At 40.1% G+C, this 18,850-nt stretch overlaps 1 protein-coding gene across 4 annotated transcripts in view; it reads left to right on the forward strand.

Annotated features, from left to right (window-relative positions):
- The window catches only part of WDFY3 (WD repeat and FYVE domain containing 3), a 250,866-nt gene that overhangs the window by 108,278 nt on the left and 123,738 nt on the right, over positions 1-18,850 (forward strand). For all 4 annotated transcript variants that reach the window (XM_056568763.1, XM_056568762.1, XM_056568764.1 and 1 more), the window contains 4 exons: positions 4,022-4,188; positions 7,912-8,379; positions 9,231-9,332; positions 14,536-14,729. In XM_056568763.1, coding sequence (XP_056424738.1) covers positions 4,022-4,188; positions 7,912-8,379; positions 9,231-9,332; positions 14,536-14,729 — 931 coding nt within the window. The remainder of the gene's footprint in view (positions 1-4,021; positions 4,189-7,911; positions 8,380-9,230; positions 9,333-14,535; positions 14,730-18,850) is intronic.

Genomic DNA, 18,850 nt, shown 5'->3' on the forward strand with positions numbered 1-18,850 from the left:
AGGATTTCTATGGGGTTGAGATCAGGAGACTGGCTAGGACACTTCAGTCCCTTGAAATGCTTCTTACGAAGCCACTCCATTACCTGGGTGGTATGTCTTGGATCTTTGTCATTCTGAAAGACCCAGCCAGGTTTCATCTTCAATGCCCTTGCTGATGGAAGGAGGTTTTCACTCAAAATCATTCTTTCCTTTACTCAGATCAGTTGTCCTGGTGCCTTAGCAGAAAAACAGCCCCAAAGCATGATGTTTCTACCCCCCTGCTTCACAGTAGCTATGGTGTTCTCTGGATGCAACTCAGCATTCTTTCTCCTCCAAACACGACGAGTTGATATCTGACCATATTCTTCCAATACTCTTCTGGATCATCCAAATGATCCCTAGCAAACTTCAGACAGGCCCGGACATGTACTGGCTTAAGCAGGGGGACACATCTGGCACTGCATGATTTGAGTCCCTGGCGGTGTAGTGTGAAGCAGATGGTAGCCTTTGTTACTTTGGTCCCAGTTCTCTGCAGGTCATTCACTAGGTCCCCCTGTGTAGTTCTAGGATTTTTGCTCACCATTCTTGTGATCATTTTGACACAATGGGGTGTGATCTTGCGTGGAGCCCCAGATTGAGGGAGATTATCAGTGGTCTTGTATGTCTTCCATTTTCTAATAATTTCTCCCACAGTTGATTTCTTCACACCAAGCTGCTTGCCTATTGCAGATTCTGTCTTCCCAGCCTTGTGCAGGGCTACAATTTTGTTTCTGGTGTCCTTTGACAGCTCTTTGGTCTTGGCCATAGTGTAGTTTGGAGTGTGACTGTTTGAGGTTGTGGACAGGTGTCTTTTATACTGGTAACAAGTTCAAACAGGAGCCATTTATACAGGTAACTAGTGGGGGACAGAGGAGACTCTTAAAGAAGAAGTTACAGGTCTGTGAGAGCCAGAAATCTTGCTTGTTTGTAGGTGACCAAATACTTATTTTCCACCATAATTTGCTAATAAATTCTTTAAAAATCAGACAATGTGATTTTATGGATTTTTTTCTCATTATGTCTCTCATTGTTGAGGTATACCTATAATGAAAATTACAGGCCTCTCATGTTTTTAAGTGGGAAAACTTGCACAAGCCCTATGTAAACCATTTTAAGGCTGGGTTCTCACATGGTGACGAGCGCTTTTGAGTGCTGAGGAAAAGTTGACCAGTTGCCCGTAGCAACCGATCAGATTGCTTCTTAAATTTTTTCAGAGGCCTTGTTTTTATTTTTTTATTTTAGGGGGTTACCTACTTTTATAGGGTCAGCTTTCATTTGCTAGAAGATACTATTAATTCTGCCTGTGGATTTTCTAACATAAGGATTTTGATTCTTGCTTTGATCTACACTTATAAGGTCCTTCCCAGACTCGCTTCAAAGTTTTTCATGCAAATGCACATAGATTTGCCAACATTAACTCATTCATATATGGAGTCTAAACTAGAAACAGGCTTCTTTTCTGTATAAATTTAAATCAAGATTTTTTATTTTATTTTTTATTTGAAGATTTCAATTTCAATTAAAAAAAATGTAGCAACATGAAAGGGGGGGGGATAGAAAAGGGCATGTTTTATATTACATTTAATCATAGATATTGAACATAAGCCCATTCAAAAGTGTGGATGAAACAGGTTTTAAGTAAAATATATAATGGGGGTTGTATAATGTTTATACAATTTAGGTAACTCAGTGTTATTTTGAAAGGTCCGGCCCCTTCATCCTTTATAGATCTGAGGCAACATATAATAATTTGTTTCCTTAGGGTAAATGGGCGACTTTAGGGTTTTTAGGCACATATCATTTAAGGATGTGCAATAAAAACATTGTTCCCTGAAATTAGACAATAGGTATTAGAATAGACATTTTGTGTGTATATGTGTGTGTGTGTATACATATATATACACACAGCCATGGCCGTAAATGTTGACACCCCTGAAATGTTTCCAGAAAATGAAGTATTTCTCACAGAAAATGTCTGCAGTAACACATGTTTTGCTATACACATGTTTATTCCCTTTGTGTGTATTGGAACTAAACCAAAAAGGGAAGGAAAAAAAGCTAATTGGACATGATGTCACACCAAACTCCAAAAATGGTCTGGACAAAACTATTGGCACCCTTAACTTAATATTTGGTTGCACACCCTTTGGAAAAAATAACTGAAATCAGTCACTTCCTATAACCATCAATAAGCTTCTTACACCTCTCAGCCGGAATGTTGGACCACTCTTCCTTTGCAAACTGCTCAACAGGTGTTCAATGGGATTTAGATCTGGACTCATTGCTGGCAACTTCAGAACTCTCCAGCCCTTTGTTGCCATACATTTCTGGGTACTTTTTGACGTATGTTTGGGGTCATTGTCAGAGGCAGCAAAACAACCCCAAAACATCATTGAACCTTCACCATATTTCACTATAGGTACTGTGTTCTTTTCTTTGTAGGCCTCATTCCATTTTCGATAAACAGTAGAATGATGTGCTTTACCAAAAAGCTCTGTCTTGGTCTCATTTGTCCACGAGACGTTTTCCCAGAAGGATTTAGGCTTACTCAAGTTCATTTTGGCAAAATGTAGTCTTGCCTTTGTATGTCTCTGTGTCAGCAGTGGGTCCTCCTGGGTCTCCTGCCATAGCGTTTCATTTAATTTAAATATCGACGGATAGTTTGCGCTGGCATTGATGCTCCCTGAGCCTGCAGGACAGATTGAATATCTTTGGAACTTGTTTGGGGCTGCTTATCCACCATCTAGACTATCCTGCATTGACGCATTTTTCAATTTTTTTCTTCTGTCCAAGCCCAGGGAGATTAGCTACAGTGCCATGGGTTGCAAACTTCTTGATAATGTTGTGCACTGTGGACAAAGGCAAATCTAGATCTCTGGAGATGGACTTGTAACCTTGAAATTGTTGATATTTTTCCACAACTTTGGTCCATGCTTGGTGTGGCACACACAGACACACAGTGCAAAGACTAAGTGAACTTCTCTCCTTTTTATCTGCTTTCAGGTGTGATTTTTATATTGCCCACACATGTTACCTGCCCCAGGTGAGTTTAAAGGAGCATCACATGCTTGAAACAATCTTATTTATCCACATTTTTGAAAGGGTGCCAATAATTTTGCCCAGACCATTTTTGGAGTTTGGTGTGACATTATGTTAAATTTGCTTTTTTCTCCCTCCGTTTTTGGTTTAATACACACAAAGGGAATAAACAGGTGTATAGCAAAGCATGTGTTACTGCAATCCTTTTCTGTGAGAAATACTTCACTTTCTTGAAAAAATTCAGGGGTGCCAACATTAAGGCCATAACTGTGTATATATATATATATATATATAGCTATTATTTATTATATTTTGCTGATTTAAAGAAATGGGGATTATACATGAAGGATGCCTCCTTCCTGTTGTATCCACATCTGACTTTGGTTAAAAAAAAAAATTGCAAAAGCTTTTTTCCCAAAAAACAGTGTGTTTGTGTGAAACCCCCATAAGGAAGTAGCCTATATTTGAAGGTATACCAATAATCCTATGGAAAGCCTTAAATGGATTCTTCAAGTAAGGTCAACTATGTTTGAGTCCTATCTATTCCGCTTCTTCTGCCCCATGTACTCTCCGATATTTAGTATTTCAGTTTATAACCAAGTGCAGAACAAGTCTATACAGATCAGCCACCCTTCTGTCTTCTCGTAGGATGCAGTAATTCTTTGAGCCTTTTTGAAAATTGTGTTCAAATGCATAAGAAATCTGTAATAAAATGACAAGCAACAGTAACTCCATATAAAATTTTAGGTGGCCAATCTTATGTGTATTGTAAAGAAGTAAATGCCTTAAGTGCAGACACTTTACCATATTTTTGTGTAGACTGAATGGATGCCTGTAAAACTGTGTATGTGTTTTCCCCCGGCACCATATGTCTTTCTCTACTAAGAAGTAATATTATGGTCTATATTTAGGTGCAATTAAATGCATACTGCATGAAGGAAATGTAACGCTGTCTTTCCTGTAGGCTAGAGCAAGCTAAAGAGAATGAATCCAAAGATGCACTGAAGGACTTGGTTAACCTAATTACTTCTTTAACAACATATGGTGTCAATGAACTGAAACCAGCCGGTTTAACCACAGGGGCGCCTTTTTTGTTGCCAGGATTCGCTGTCCCACAGCCTGCTGGAAAAGGTAAGAAGCGGAATTAAACATTTTTCCCCAAATGATAACAACCTTGTATATTGTATCACAGTTGCTTCTGTATACTACTTATGCCAAGCTTCAAATAATATGTTACATTATGCCAAGCTTCAAATCCTAAAAGCAAACTCCAAAAACATATTTATGTGGAAGGAGAAAATCACAATAATATTCTGTAGCGCTTAGTCATCCTGCCCTTTCCAAGCCTAATGGCAATGAATGGCTCCTATTATGTCCTTTTGTCTGCTTTTAGGTTCCCTTTTTGCATTGTGATTCATGATATTAGCTAAAATCTATGCTTTTTCCTAATGAGAAGGTAGTTAACCTTTAATTATTTTGGCTGAAAGTAATAGTGTATATTTTCTTGTGCTCCTTCTCAACACAGTTTTATTCATTAAGAGAGCACTTGTAATGAAGGTACTTTGTCTGCTACAGACTTTAGGAAGATGGGACTCCCTATGGAGCCTGAGAGGCACAGAAATATACACTGTGTGTTGAATTCTTACATTAAAGATTTAGGATAGATGATAAATTTGTGTAATCAATATGGGTCTGTCCTGTTATAGGAATGGGGTCTAATTCCTCTACTTGTTCCACTACAACATATGAAGAGTTAGACTGACTTTCTCTCAGTTGCTTAGAGTTGAATGGAGCGGCAGCGTGCATGCTTGACTAAATCCAATCAATCGGGAGGTGTGGGACAGTGTTCTTGTGACCAATGGGGGTCTCAGCTGTCAGACCCCCAGCGGTCATACATTTACGATCTTTCCTGTGGAATGGTTATAAATGTTGTTGTGATCCAAACCCTTAAAGTGGTTAACCGAGCATGTTTTAGTGCATCTAAGCATTGTCGACCTATAAGGGAAATGTACTAAGGGCTATCTCGTCATTAAGTCCAAACTTTTATCTTTATTGGCAAGGCCTAAACAACTTTTTTCTCATAAAAAAAATATTATGTGCAAAACCTGTCTAGAATTCTCTCTTTTTAGGCTATGGGAGCATCAAAAATTGCACCCGGTTAAGATCTTCAATTAGGAAATTGGATTGTCTAGCTATTCTACAATCAAACCACCAGTTCTTATATATAGCAAAAGTTCAGGAACAGCTCACCCACTTGCCTCTACTGCGCCTTGGACTAGACTGGATCTTAGCCCCTTAAGGACGTAGGGCGTACCTGTACGCCCGTACCCGTTGTTTAAAACGGGGTCACGCCGTGACCCTGCATCACACCGGGTCTGTCGCAGCTGCTAATCATAGCCGGGACCCTGGGCTAACAGCGCTCGGCATCGATCGTTGTGACTCGCGCTGTTAACCCTTCAGACGCGGCGATCAAAGTTGACCGCCGCGTCTGAAAGCGAAAGTAAATGCTTCCCGGCAGCTCATTCGGGCTGATCGGGACATCGCGATAAAATCACAATGGTCCGATCAGCTGGGACGCAGCGGAGGTCTCCTTACCTGTCTCCGCGGCGTCGTATTGTCGATTGATTGCTCCAAGCCTGAGCTACAGGCTTGAGCAATCGAGCCCCTATCTCACTGATCCGTGCAAAGCTATGGCTTTGCAGGGATCAGCATAGGAGATCAGTGTGTGCAGTGCTATAGGTCCCTATGGGAGCTATAACTGCAAAAAAAAAGTGGAAAAAAAAAAGTTAACAAAGGTCATTTAACCCCTTCCCTAATAAAAGTTTGAATCACCCCCCTTTTCCCGTAAAAAAAAACTGTGTATATAAAAATAAACATATGTGGTATCGCAGCGTGCGGAAATGTCCGAACTATGAAAATATATTGTTAATTAAATCTCACGGTCAATGGCGTGCGCGCAAAAAAATTCCAAAGTCCAAAATAGTGTATTTTTGGTCCCTTTTTATACAATGAAAATGATCAAAAAGTCCAATTGATACAGTACCGATAAAAACTTCAGAACACCGCGCAAAAAATGAGCCCTCATACCGGCCCGTACGCAGAAAAATTAATAGGGGTTAGAAGATGAGAATTTTTAACAGATAAATTTTCCTGCATGTAGTTATGATTTTTTTCCGAAGTACGACAATATCCAACCTTTATAAGTAGGGCATCATTTTAACCGTATGGACCTACAGAATAAAGTGAAGGGTCTTATTTTTCCAAAAAATGAACTGCGTAGAAACGGAAGCCCCCAAAATTTTCAAAATTACATTTTTTCTTCAATTTTGTCGCACAATTATTTTCTTTTCCGTTTTGCCGTGAATTTTTGGGTGAAATGACTAATGTCAGTGCAAAGTAGAATTGGTGGCGCAAGAAATATGGATTTTTAGGTGCAAAATTGAAAGTGTTATGATTTTTAGAAGGTGATGAGGAAAAAATGAAAATGCAAAAAACGGAAAAACCCTGCGTCCTTAAGGGGTTAGCCTCATATAATAAGAGTAACAAAACAAAATGTCCAGCGCAATCTCGATGCAATACTTATTTTCTTCATTCAGTAGTCACGCAAACATGGAAATGTACAGGTGACGTGTTTCGGCCACAGTATGCAACCTTAGTCACCAGTTCTTACAGTTCAAGGCCCAAATTTCAAGGATCTTATCTCTGAGCCAGCAGATTAGCAAGACCTTCTCCTGCCACTCTGTAACCTTTGAGTTGGCATATAAAGTGATGATACAGTGGTATATGACCACTAGTTGTATAGTATATGCAGTTCTCAACTACTCAGAGACCTGTTTAGTGGAAGTCTACCTATTGGAGACATGAACTAGATATGGTAAACCTGTCCTAAACTCAACAGATTTGGGAGCTCGGGGTACTTGGCCTAATGGGAAATTTTTTTTTATAATAAAAGAACCATGATTTGGGTCATGCATAAAAAAAAAAAAAAAAAATTAAAGAGGTATGTTCGGGAGTTAGATCAAACCTAGTCTGTTTAACTCAACCGGCCCGCAGCAGGTATACTACAGTAAATGTCTGTTTTGTACACTCTAAAAGAGTTCTTTTTTTAAATTAATATTTACTATATAGAGAAATCTAGCATATGAAAAATATGGACTTTATTGACTTAAAGGGGTACTCTGGTGGAATTTTTTTTTTTTTTTTAAATGAACTGGTGCCAGAAAGTTAAACAAATTAGTAAATTACTTTTATAAAAAAATCTTAATCCTTTTAGTACTTTTTAGCAGCTGTATACTACAGAGGAAATTCTTTACTTTTTGAATTTATTTTTTGTGTTGTCCACAGTGCTCTCTGTTGACACCTCTGTCCGTGTCAGGAACTGTCCAGAGCAGAATAAGTTTGCTATAGGGATTTTCTCCTGCTCTGGACAGTTCCTGATACGGGCATCAGGTGTCAACACTGTTGACAACACAAAAAAGAAGTTTAAAAAAATTAAGATTTTCCTCTGTAGCAAACAGCTGCTAAAAAGTACCGAAAGGATTAAGATTTTTTAATAGAAGTATTTTACAAATCTGTTTAACTTTCTGGCACCAGTTCATTAAAAACAAAAAGTTTTTCACCGGAGTACCCCTTTAAAATGGTTTCATCATGGTGTCCTTTGTTTTGATGAGAAGAATAGCATTGCATGCTTGGTTATTCCACCCATAAAATATTAAGGAATTTGCAATGAAGTCTTTGGTACAGATGCAAACATAGCATATACCTTATAGGCAGCATCAGTTATTGGTCTGTTGTTGTTTGCATGAAAATATTAAAATTTCGGCAACCATTTACAATATTTTTTTTTTTTCGCAGGGTTGAGCGTAAGGAACATTCAAGCCTTTTCTGTGCTCCAGAATGCATTTCTTAAAGCCAAGACTTGCTACCTTGCTCAGATCATCCTGGATGCCATCACCAATATTTACATGTCTGACAATGCCAATTACTTTATCCTGGAGTCCCAGCACACACTATCCCAGTTTGCAGAGAAAATTACCAAACTGCCTGATGTCCAAGTGAAATACTTTGAGATGCTTGAGTTTGTAGTGTTCAGCTTGAACTATATCCCTTGCAAAGAACTGATAAGTGTCAGCATCCTTTTAAAGTCCAACACCTCTTTTTCCTGTAGCATTATTGCCACTAAAACTCTTCTAAAATTCATTCGACACCACCACATTTTCAAAGATGTCTTCAAAGAGGTGGGACTCTTGGAAGTAATGGTCAACTTATTGCACAAGTACGCTGCTGTATTGAAAGACCCTGCTCAGGCATATATTGAACAAGGTACAGCCCCAATGTTTTACCTAATTTTGCAATCCCAAAAGAGCAAACAGATCCGGCACAGCCCCATATACTTGTCAAATTCACTCCTATTGATCTTTAATTTAATGTAGCAGGTGTATTATAACTGTGGGTGGTGCTCTACGCCAATGATACAAGCAAAATCAATGTCCACAATAGAAAGAAGTAGCGGAGCAACTCACCCGGTTCCGGTGCAGTTAATTCAAACGACCGGTGTTGCGTTCAGCATTGCCGTCAGGCAAAGGTGCAGCGGGAGGCAGAAGGTGTTACGGGGGGAGATCATGCGTCAGGCCACAGCCGTATTGCACCTCCGGTGCTTCGTCAGGCCCCTGCGACGCAGGGGCCTGACGAAGCACCGGAATGTGCGATACGGCTGTGGCCTGACGCCTGAACTCCCCCTGTAACACCTTCTGCCTCCCGCTGCACCTTTGCCTGACGGCGATGCTGAACGCAACACCGGTCGTTTGAATTAACTGCACCGGAAACGGGTGAGTTGCGCCGCTACTTCTTTCTATTGTGGACATTGATTTTACCTAATTTTCATCTCATGAAATTGGTATGGCAATACCCCATGCCCTATGTGCTCTGTTTTTATTTATTTTTTTTTTTAATCATTGTTTTGGACTAATGATTTTTATTTATGAGAGAGGATACATTTCCAGATTTCCACAGGGTTTATTTTGTTGCCTCCTCTTAAAATGCATCTGTAAACCCATAGGATTAAAGCCCTGAGGTGCAGATTTTGAATACAGTATTTTTTTATGACCAAAGAATTGGACATTATGATCGTTTATAGAATTGTGTCCCAGTATTTATTTAAAATGTCTTTTCAGGGTCCACAACTGTATTACAGTCAACCGAGGACCAAAGGCAATTGGCATTAGTGGTAATGGAAACGCTTACTGTATTGCTACAAGGATCAAATACCAATGCTGGTAAGTTTGCCGCGATATATTGCCAGATCTACCGTAGAATAAGTCAATATGTGTATCTAGAGTTTACCTTTTTACCTGTTCATAATGTAATGATGTAACTCTAACTTTATGTAGAAAATGTATTACACACAGCCAGGGAAGCAAAATTGTGTTTTATTATTCTATTCTCTGGAAATTGACTATTGTATTGTGCTTAAAATAGACTTTCTGTATCAAAGACATCTGATTGTCCTTACCCTGCAATTTTGTATATTGCTTGCTGTTTAAAGTCTGGATAAGCAATATTTATTTCTGCTCATGCTACTCTATCCATTTTAGCACTGATTTCGGTTTTAGGCTAGAATTCCACTGAGCTTTTTGCCCTGCGTTTTTTAGGCTTAAAAAAACGCCAGAAAAACTGCCACTGTTTTTCCCTGCGTTGTGGCGTTTTTTCTGGCGTTTTTACCTTTGTGTGGAATTTGCCTTTTTTTGGCCTTTCCCTTTGGCGTTTTTTTTCCAAATTTGTTGGGTACCAAAAAAAAAGAGAAAAAAAAAAGGATGCAGTATGGATGAAAAAAGATGTACTTAACAACATTTTTATTTTTTATAACAAAATTTTTATTTTTAATAAAGTGTGTGTGTGTTTCACTTTTTTTTCTCTACTTTCTTAATGTTTTTAGGTAGTACTACTACTCCCAGCATGGATCAGACTGTTCCATGATGGGAGTTGCAGTACCTGTACTAAAAGACATATTGCCCCGGGTGTCAGTCCTGACACCCGATGCGATCGTCCATAATATAGCAGAGATGCGGAGTCGCTCTATACAGCTCTCGCATCTCTGCACTATACTCCGGCCTGCCAGCTATGTGAATAGAAATTCACATCACATCATTCATATTTTCCGCCCAGAGTGGGGATTGGCTGGATGGTTGCAGCCAATCACCGCTCTCAGAGGGAAATATGAATGAGTGATGTTCTATTAACATCACTGAGATTTATTCCCCAGCCCCTGCAGTCTATAAATCCCCAGCCTGTGCACTTTGTCATCCTCCTGTTCCGTTCAGTGAACACAGGCAATGCAGGGGGAGGGGAGATGAGGAGATGTGTACGTCCTCTCTCCCATGCTCTGTGTTCTTTCTCCTGTGCAGACCTGTGTCCTCCAAAGGCAGAGCAGGGAGAGGGGAGATGAGGGGGGCGTGTACCTCCTCTTTCCCCCTGCTCTGCCTTCGCTCTGCCCTCCCCCCAGCTCTAACTTCGGAGAGCTGAGGGGAGGAGCGGAGGCAAGTCTGCACGGGGCACAAATTTCCATCTCGCACTGGCCCGAGTATAGTGCAGAGATGCGAAGCGCAGGAGAAAGCCGCTCCGCATCTCTGAAATTGAAAGGATGATCACAGTGGATGTCAGGAGTGATACCCACTGTGATCTGTCCTTTAACTGCAGGTACTACTACTCCCATCATGGAGCACACTCTGCTCCATGCTGGGAGTTGTAGCAGCTGCATTAATAGACAGATCGAAGCGAGTGTCACTCCTGACACCCGCTCTGATCCTCCTGTATAATGTATAGATGCGGGTGGCCGCTCTTCTATGGTCCCCTGAACTGACGTATATATACACCTATTCATATTTCCCACAGAGAGTTGTGAACCATCTGGCCAATCACAGCTCTCTGCGGGAAATATGAATAGGTGTATATATACGGCAGTGCAGGAGACCATAGAAGAGTGGTCGCCCCATCTATACATTATACAGGAGGATTGCAACAGGCAATCTGTCAATTAGTACAGGTACTACTACTCCAATCATGGAACAGTGTGTTCCATGCTGGGAGTAGTAGTACTACCTAAAAAATGTTACAAAAAAAAAGTAAAAAAAACACACCCACACTTCATTTTTATTATTGTCTGCTACATTTTTATTGTCCTGCCCGCCCACATAAACTGATCCCTGTTTAAAAATGTATAAAAATTTAGTTAAATACAATTTTTTCCATCACTACTGTATATTTTTTTTTTTTTTAATGCTACCCTACGAAATTTTAATAAAAAAGGTATCTCCATCACTTTTTTTGGATCACTAAAGTCCAAAAAAAATAATAAAAAATGCCGGCAAAAACGCCAAAGTTAAAACCAACATGGCTTTTTTCTTGGCGTTTTAGCTCTCCCATAGACTTCTATAGGGGGAAAATGCCACGATTTCTGTGCAAAAATGCCAAACTAGATTTTGTTGGGCGTTTTGAAAAAACAGCCTCTGAGCCCAAAATTGCTGAAAATCGGCAAAAGGATAAAAAAAAACGCCAAACTGAAAAACACCAAGTGAATCTGGCATTTTCAGTTTACTACTGACTTGCAGCTAATATCTGGGCGCGGCGTTTTTTTGCCGAAAATTGGTGTTTTTTACGGCATTTTTGCAAAAAAAATCCTCAGTGGAATTCCAGCCTTAGGGGGTTAAATAGATTTCGGGGCTCATGAACAGAAATGTAAAGCAGTACAATTTCTTTAATTTGACTGGATATTTTCTTTAAAGGGGTTCTAATCCTGTACAACCCCTTTATGGAAGAATAAGGATAATTTTCAGTAGGTGTCAGAAGTGGAGTGATTTCATAGTAAGGGAGGAAGCAGCTGATCATGAGACAATGCTCATCTGGGTCACATGCTTTATCTACAGTGTTTTTTGTAAAGTTGTACAAACAAAGTAAATTGTCATTCAGAGCAGAACGTGATGCTAATGTGCTCACATAACTATTCTGAGGTACAGACATATGTTTCTTTGTAATTTATTTTTTTTCACATTAAAAAAAGGTTGACTGTCTATTTTTTATCTTAGTTGTACAGAATTAAAAAGGTCAGTTGGCAACCTTGGTTTTTATGATACAATATGACCCCTACAAAACAGACCCAAGAGGTCCAGCAGAAGGCAAATCCATCTGAGGATTCCAGTTTTAATGACCGCTTGCTGGTGACATTTATCACGTACCTGGACTATTTGACAAATAATCTGCTACTATTTATTAATAAGGACATGGGCCAAAAACAGGAATTACAGTGCCATTAACTTGTTCTGTATAGCTGTAGCCATCCTTTTGGGGGGCCTTAAATACTGTGCACTGTAGAAGGTCTCATTCCTTCATTTATATTACATATTTTCTACAATCTCTCTGAAAACTTTGGAGGCACAGAACAGATAAGAGGAGGGAGGAGGGCACGGACAGCCAGTTTCTGCTGGCTGCACTCTAAGTTTTTGGTGAGATGGCAGAAAACGCCACTGGCTGTCAGTACCCTCTTCCTAGCTATGTTCGCCTTCCTGGCTACTGTCATTTCCCTGTTCCCTCTATGTGTGCCCTCCTTGCCGCTGGCTGTTAGTGCTCTCTTTCCTTCTATGTGTGCCCTCCTCGCCGTTGGCTTCAGTGCCCTCTTCTTCGCTGTGTGGGCCTTCCTCAACGCTGGCTCTCGGTGCCCTTTTCACTGCTATGTGCGCTCAAAAGTTTTCTGCAAGATTAAAGACTAGCTGGGCAGCACCGCAAATAGGAGAGAAGGTGTCGTTAAAATCAGCAACATCACAGTTTTGTACAATCTCGCAGAAGACATTAGATTAATGACATATAAAACAAAAACTTACCTGCCACAGCCCCTCGGTGCCTCGATATTACTGCTTCCGTCCTCCACTGGGACCCTTCTTCTAATCCACAGCAGATATGGTACATGTAAATGCACCCTTAAATAAAAATCTACCTTTACTACCTACTTTTACTTTCAAAGGAGAGGTCGTAAAGTCAACAGCAGGTCATTTTACTAGTGACCATGTGACCTATTCTGTGTCCCAGTTGATGTGATCTGTAAAAGTAATGGCTAATATTAATCTGACACTAGATACATTGGTACAGTACAGACCAAAAGTTTGGACACACCTTCTCATTCAAAGAGTTTTCTTTATTTCCATGACTATGAAAATTGTAGATTCACACTGAAGGCATCAAAACTATGAATTAACACATGTGGAATTATAGACATAACAAAAAAGTGTGAAACAACTGAAAATGTCATATTCTAGGTTCTTCAAAGTAGCCATCTTTTGCTTTGATTACTGCTTTGCACACTCTTGGCATTCTCTTGATGAACTTCAAGAGGTAGTCACCTGAAATGGTCTTCCAACAGTCTTGATGGAGTTCCCAGAGATGCTTAACACTTATTGGCACTTTTGCCTTCATTGGGTTCAGGTCTGGTGACTGTGGAGGCCAGGTCATCTGGCGCAGCACCCCATCACTCTCCTTGGTCAAATAGCCCTTACACAGCCTGGAGGTGTGTTTGGGGTCATTTTCCTGTTAAAAAATAAATGATGGTCCAACTAAACGCAAACTGGATGGAATAGCATGCAGATGCAAGATGCTGTGTTAGCCATGCTGGTTCAGTATGCCTTCAATTTTGAATAAATCCCCAACAGTGTCACCAGCAAAGCACCCCCACACCATCACACCTCCTCCTCCATGCTTCACGGTGGGAACCAGGCATGTAGAGTCCATCCGTTCACCTTTTCTGCATCCATTCCTTGTGTTCTTTAGCCCAAACAAGTCTCTTCTGCTTGTTGCCTGTCCTTAGCAGTGGTTTCCTAGAAGATATTCTACCATGAAGGCCTGATTCACACAGTCTCCTCTTAACAGTTGTTCTAGAGATGTGTCTGATGCTAGAACTCTGTGTGACATTGATCTGGTCTCTAATCTGAGCTGCTGTTAAACTGCAATTTCTGAGGCTGGTGACTCTGATGAACTTATCCTTCGCAGCAGAGGTGACTCTTGGTCTTCCTTTCCTGGGGCGGTCCGCATGTGACCCAGTTTCTTTGTAGCTCTTGATGGGTTTTTGTGACTGCACTTGGGGACACTTTCCACCTAGAATATGACATGTTTTCAGTTGTTTCACACTTTTTTATGTCTATAATTCCACATGTGTTAATTCATAGTTTTGATGCCTTCAGTGTAAATCTACAATATTCACAGTCATGAAAATAAAGAAAACTCTTTGAATGAGAAGGTGTTTCCAAACTTTTGGTCTGTACTGTACGTCCTTGATCCTCCTTTTAGCTACTCAGTCTATATTTGGTGAATGGAAACTTGATGTTGTATCTCTTGTGACTTGTTTATTGTTCCCTGCATATTAAGGTGTGTATATATATATATGTATGTATATGTAAGTTGGCTGTAGATGGTCACTATAACCTTTTATTTCTTTAGGTGTCTTCAGAGAGTTTGGAGGCGCAAGGTGTGTGCATAACATTGTCAAGTACCCCCAGTGTAGAGAGCATGCACTCATGGTAATCCAGCAACTGATGCTGTCTCCTAGTGGAGATGATGACATGGGAACACTTTTAGGATTGATGCACTCAGCGCCGCCAACAGAGCTGCAGCTGAAGACAGACATCCTAAGGGTAAGATATTACCTGTATATTTGTCAAAATTGTGATTTTATTTTCTTGTCCCTTGGAGGAGGAAAAAAAAAAAACTTGTTCTAACATCTAACAGATGGCAATATCCACAAAAGTGATGACTTTTTCTCTTACATCAGCTCTGCCTAGCTATGATAAATTGCCATCACCGTTTCACATTTACATAATCCAGCGCACATTAAATGAATTACATTTGGTAGCCAATAATAATTTTAATGTATCACACTTACTCATAGATAACAACATGATGAATAATTAACATTTCTTTTTTTCCTCTGCAGAAACAAATTGAGAATATTAAATGTCAGATTCTGCTGCTTCCATAGAGCTGATTGTATACGCGCTTAGATTGTAGAGCCATTAGCGCACTGCAGATTCCAAGAACTCTGTACCCTGGTGTGTCAGTGCCCGTATGCTCAGAAATAATAGAGAAAATGATTGAATCAAATCCCATATCCCATCATAAAAGAACGAACATGTAATTCATTGTGTTAAGGCTACTGCATAGGGGTGGGGCATGACACAGAAATTTTCACTCACTCAGACCCTGCAATAGGAAAATTTCTATTCAAAACTTTGTGTAATTTCCACACCACTCTGTAATAAATGGCCCAAAAATCGCACATTTTCAAAGAAGTGTACATAACAAAAAGGCTAAAGTTTACAATATGCAACCAAGTTTTGCAAAACTGGGGTGGTGGTGAATTAAGTCTAGATTACAAGACATTTTCAAAGGCTCATACTTGTGTTTACATGTAAATTCTGACACACAGTTTACACAAATTTTTGGGATGGTGTGAAGATGTAAAAAATTGAGATTTTTTTTCATTCTAATTTATTTTAAATTTTTCCAATGTTATACATTAAATGTTATTGGTTGCATTGGCTTGATTTAGCAAAATGCTAAAATAAGTATTTGTTTTTGCTGCATTTTTATATTACCAAAATCACGTAAAAAATGGGGTGTTTTACAGCAATTTGCACCGTCTCAGGGAATTTGCCAAATTTGTACTGCGATTTCAGAATATTGTGGTTAAAGGGGTACTCTGTTGTAAACATCTGGAATATACAGTGGGGCAAAAAAGTATTTAGTCGGCCACTAACTGTGCAAGTTCTCTCACTTAAAAAGATGAGAGAGGCCTGTCATTTTCATCATAGGTATACCTCAACTATGAGAGACATAATGAGAAAAAAAAATCCATAAAATCACATTGTCTGATATTTAAAGAATTTATTTGCAAATTATGGTGGAAAATAAGTATTTGGTCACCTACAAACAAACAAGATTTCTGGCTCTCACATACCTGTAACTTCTTCTTTAAGAGTCTCCTATGTCCTGTATTAATGGCACCTGTTTGAACTTGTTATCAGTATAAAAGACACCTGTCCACAACCTCAAACAGTCACACTTCAAACTCCATTATGACCAAGAATAAAGAGCTGTCAAAGGTCACCAGAAAGAAAAATTGTAGACATGCACCAGGCTGGGAAGACTAAATCTGCAATAGGCAAGCAGCTTGGTGTGAAGAAATCAACTGGGGGAGCAATTTGAAGACCTACAAGACCACTGATAATCTCACTCGATCTGGGGCTCCACACAAGATCTCACCCCGTGGTATCAAAATGATCACAAGAACGGTAAGCAAAAGTCCCAGAACCTTACGGGGGGACCTAGTGAATGACCTGCAGAGAGCTGGGGCCAAAGTAACAAAGGCTACCAACAGTAACACACTACCCCGCCAGGGAATCAAATCATGCAGTGCCAGACGTGTCCCCCTGCTTAAGCCAGTACATGTCCGGGCCCGTCTGAAGTTTGCTAGAGAGCATTTGGATGATGCAGAAGAGTATTGGGAGAATGTCATATGGTCAGATGAAACCAAAGTAGAACTTTTTGGTAAAAACTAAACTCGTCGTGTTTGGAGGAAAAAGAATGCTGCGTTGCATTCAAAGAACACCATACCTACTGTAAAGCTTGGGGGCGGAATCATCATGCTTTGGGGCTGTTTTTCTGATAAGGGACCAGGACGACTGATCCGTGTAAAGGAAAGAATGAATGGGGCCATGTATCATGAGATTCTGAGTGAAAACCTCCTTCCATCAGCAAGGGCATTGAAGATGAAATGTGGCTACGGCTTTCAGCATGACAATGTTCCAAAACAGACTGCCTGGGCAACTAAGGAGTGGCTTTGTAAGAAGCATTTCAAGGTTCTGGAGTTGCCTAGCCAGTCTCCAGATCTCAACCCCATAGAAAACGTTTGGAGAGAGTTGAGTCCATGTTGAGTTGAGTCCATGTTCCCCAGCGACAGCCCCAAAACATCACTGCTCTAGAGGAGATCTTCATGGAGGAATGGGCCATAATACCAGAAACAGTGTGTGAAAACCTTGTGAAGACTTACAGAAAACGTTTGACCTCTGTCATTGCTAACAAAGGGTATATAACAAAATATTGAGATGAACTTTTGTTATTGACCAAATAATTATTTTCCACCATAATTTGCTAATAAATTCTTTAAAAATCAGACAATGTGACTTTATGGATTTTTTTTCTCATTAGGTCTCTCATCGTTGAGGTATACCTATGATGAAAATGACAGGCCTCTCATCTTTTTAGGTGGGAGGATTTGCACAATTGGTGGCTGACTAATTACTTTTTGCCCCACTGTAGCAGTATTAATATGGAGTGAAAAATTTTACTCTGGCCATCCACTTGATCACCTTTAAAAAAAAAAAAAAAAGGCTTAAAGGGGTACTCCACTGAAAACATCTTATCCCCTATCCAAAGAATAGGGAATAAAATGTTAGATCACAGGTGTTCCACTCCTGGGGACTCCCGCGATCACCGCTGCCGCACTCCTGTCATTCGGTGCACAGAACAAACTCCGCTCCGTGTCGGATGACTGGCGACTACAGCCGCCACGCCCCCTCCATTCACATCTTTGGGAAGTGGCATGATGGCTATGTACTAGCCTTCACACCCCCTCCCATAGACATGAATTGAGGGGCGTGGCGTGACGTCACAAACGCGGAAGCTGCAAGCTTCCGTGTTCCAGACGCTGCCACTGCTGGCCTGGAGATCACAGCGGTCCCAGTGTTTACAGTGGAGTACCCCTTTAAGACTCACTGATACCCACATGGTACCACTACAGTACCACAAATAAAATGCAACATGTAAACTTAGCCAACATAAGCAAATATTTTACTAACCTCCTCAACAAGTATATCTTTTTCAGCAAAAATTCTTGTTTGGGGAGAATCTTTACACTTTTGGCATTTTTGCAATATTACATCATGAGAAAAATCACTCATTTAGCAGCCAAAGACTTTCTTTTTAAAGTGATGTTCACACTGTTGGCCTAAACTTAGAATAGACAGTCTAAGAATGCCACAGATTTATTAAACAGCCAGAACCACTGTGATTAATCTGGCACGTTTGTAGTCCAGGTTTGTTAGATATTGACCATTGTGTTTTAGACCCTCTTTAAAGGGGTACTTGCATTGAAGAGGCTGGGCGTGGCGTCATGAGAGCGGGGTGGCTATGACGTCACAAGCTCCCGGCACCGGCTCCAGCGTTCGGAACAGTTTGTTCCAAACGCTGAGCAGCGGAGTACCCCTTTAAACCAAACTCAACAATTTGAAAGAGTTTTAAAAGGTGCATGACTAAACGGAGTCATAGGACATACCAACTTTCTGAGTGAAGATTTTTTTGACACATGCAATATTTGTTTACATGCATACTAGCCATGTGCTGATGTATAGTAGAAATGTGTCTAAAGCTGTGTTCACACTATGGTCACTGGCTCAGTTTTAACCTTCCATGGAGCACTTTTCTTTCTGTCTAAATGATAGAATCCTATGGATCCCATTATAAACCAGTGGATGCTATTGATGTCTACAGTTTTATGGGTCTAGCACTGTTCTTAGGGTTTCTCTTATAACAGAAACCTTTATAGAAATCTTAAGAGCGTAACACGCCAAGCAAATTGCAGAAAAAATGTCCCCAGGTTATTGTTTATTTGGAGGGGATGTTTATATTGTCTTCGAAAGGGTGGAGTTTGGGACACCAATAAACCTCTCTAAAAGTAAACACAATATATATTTTAGAT

This window comes from Hyla sarda, chromosome 1 (assembly GCF_029499605.1).
Source record: "Hyla sarda isolate aHylSar1 chromosome 1, aHylSar1.hap1, whole genome shotgun sequence".
Lineage (NCBI taxonomy): Eukaryota > Metazoa > Chordata > Amphibia > Anura > Hylidae > Hyla > Hyla sarda.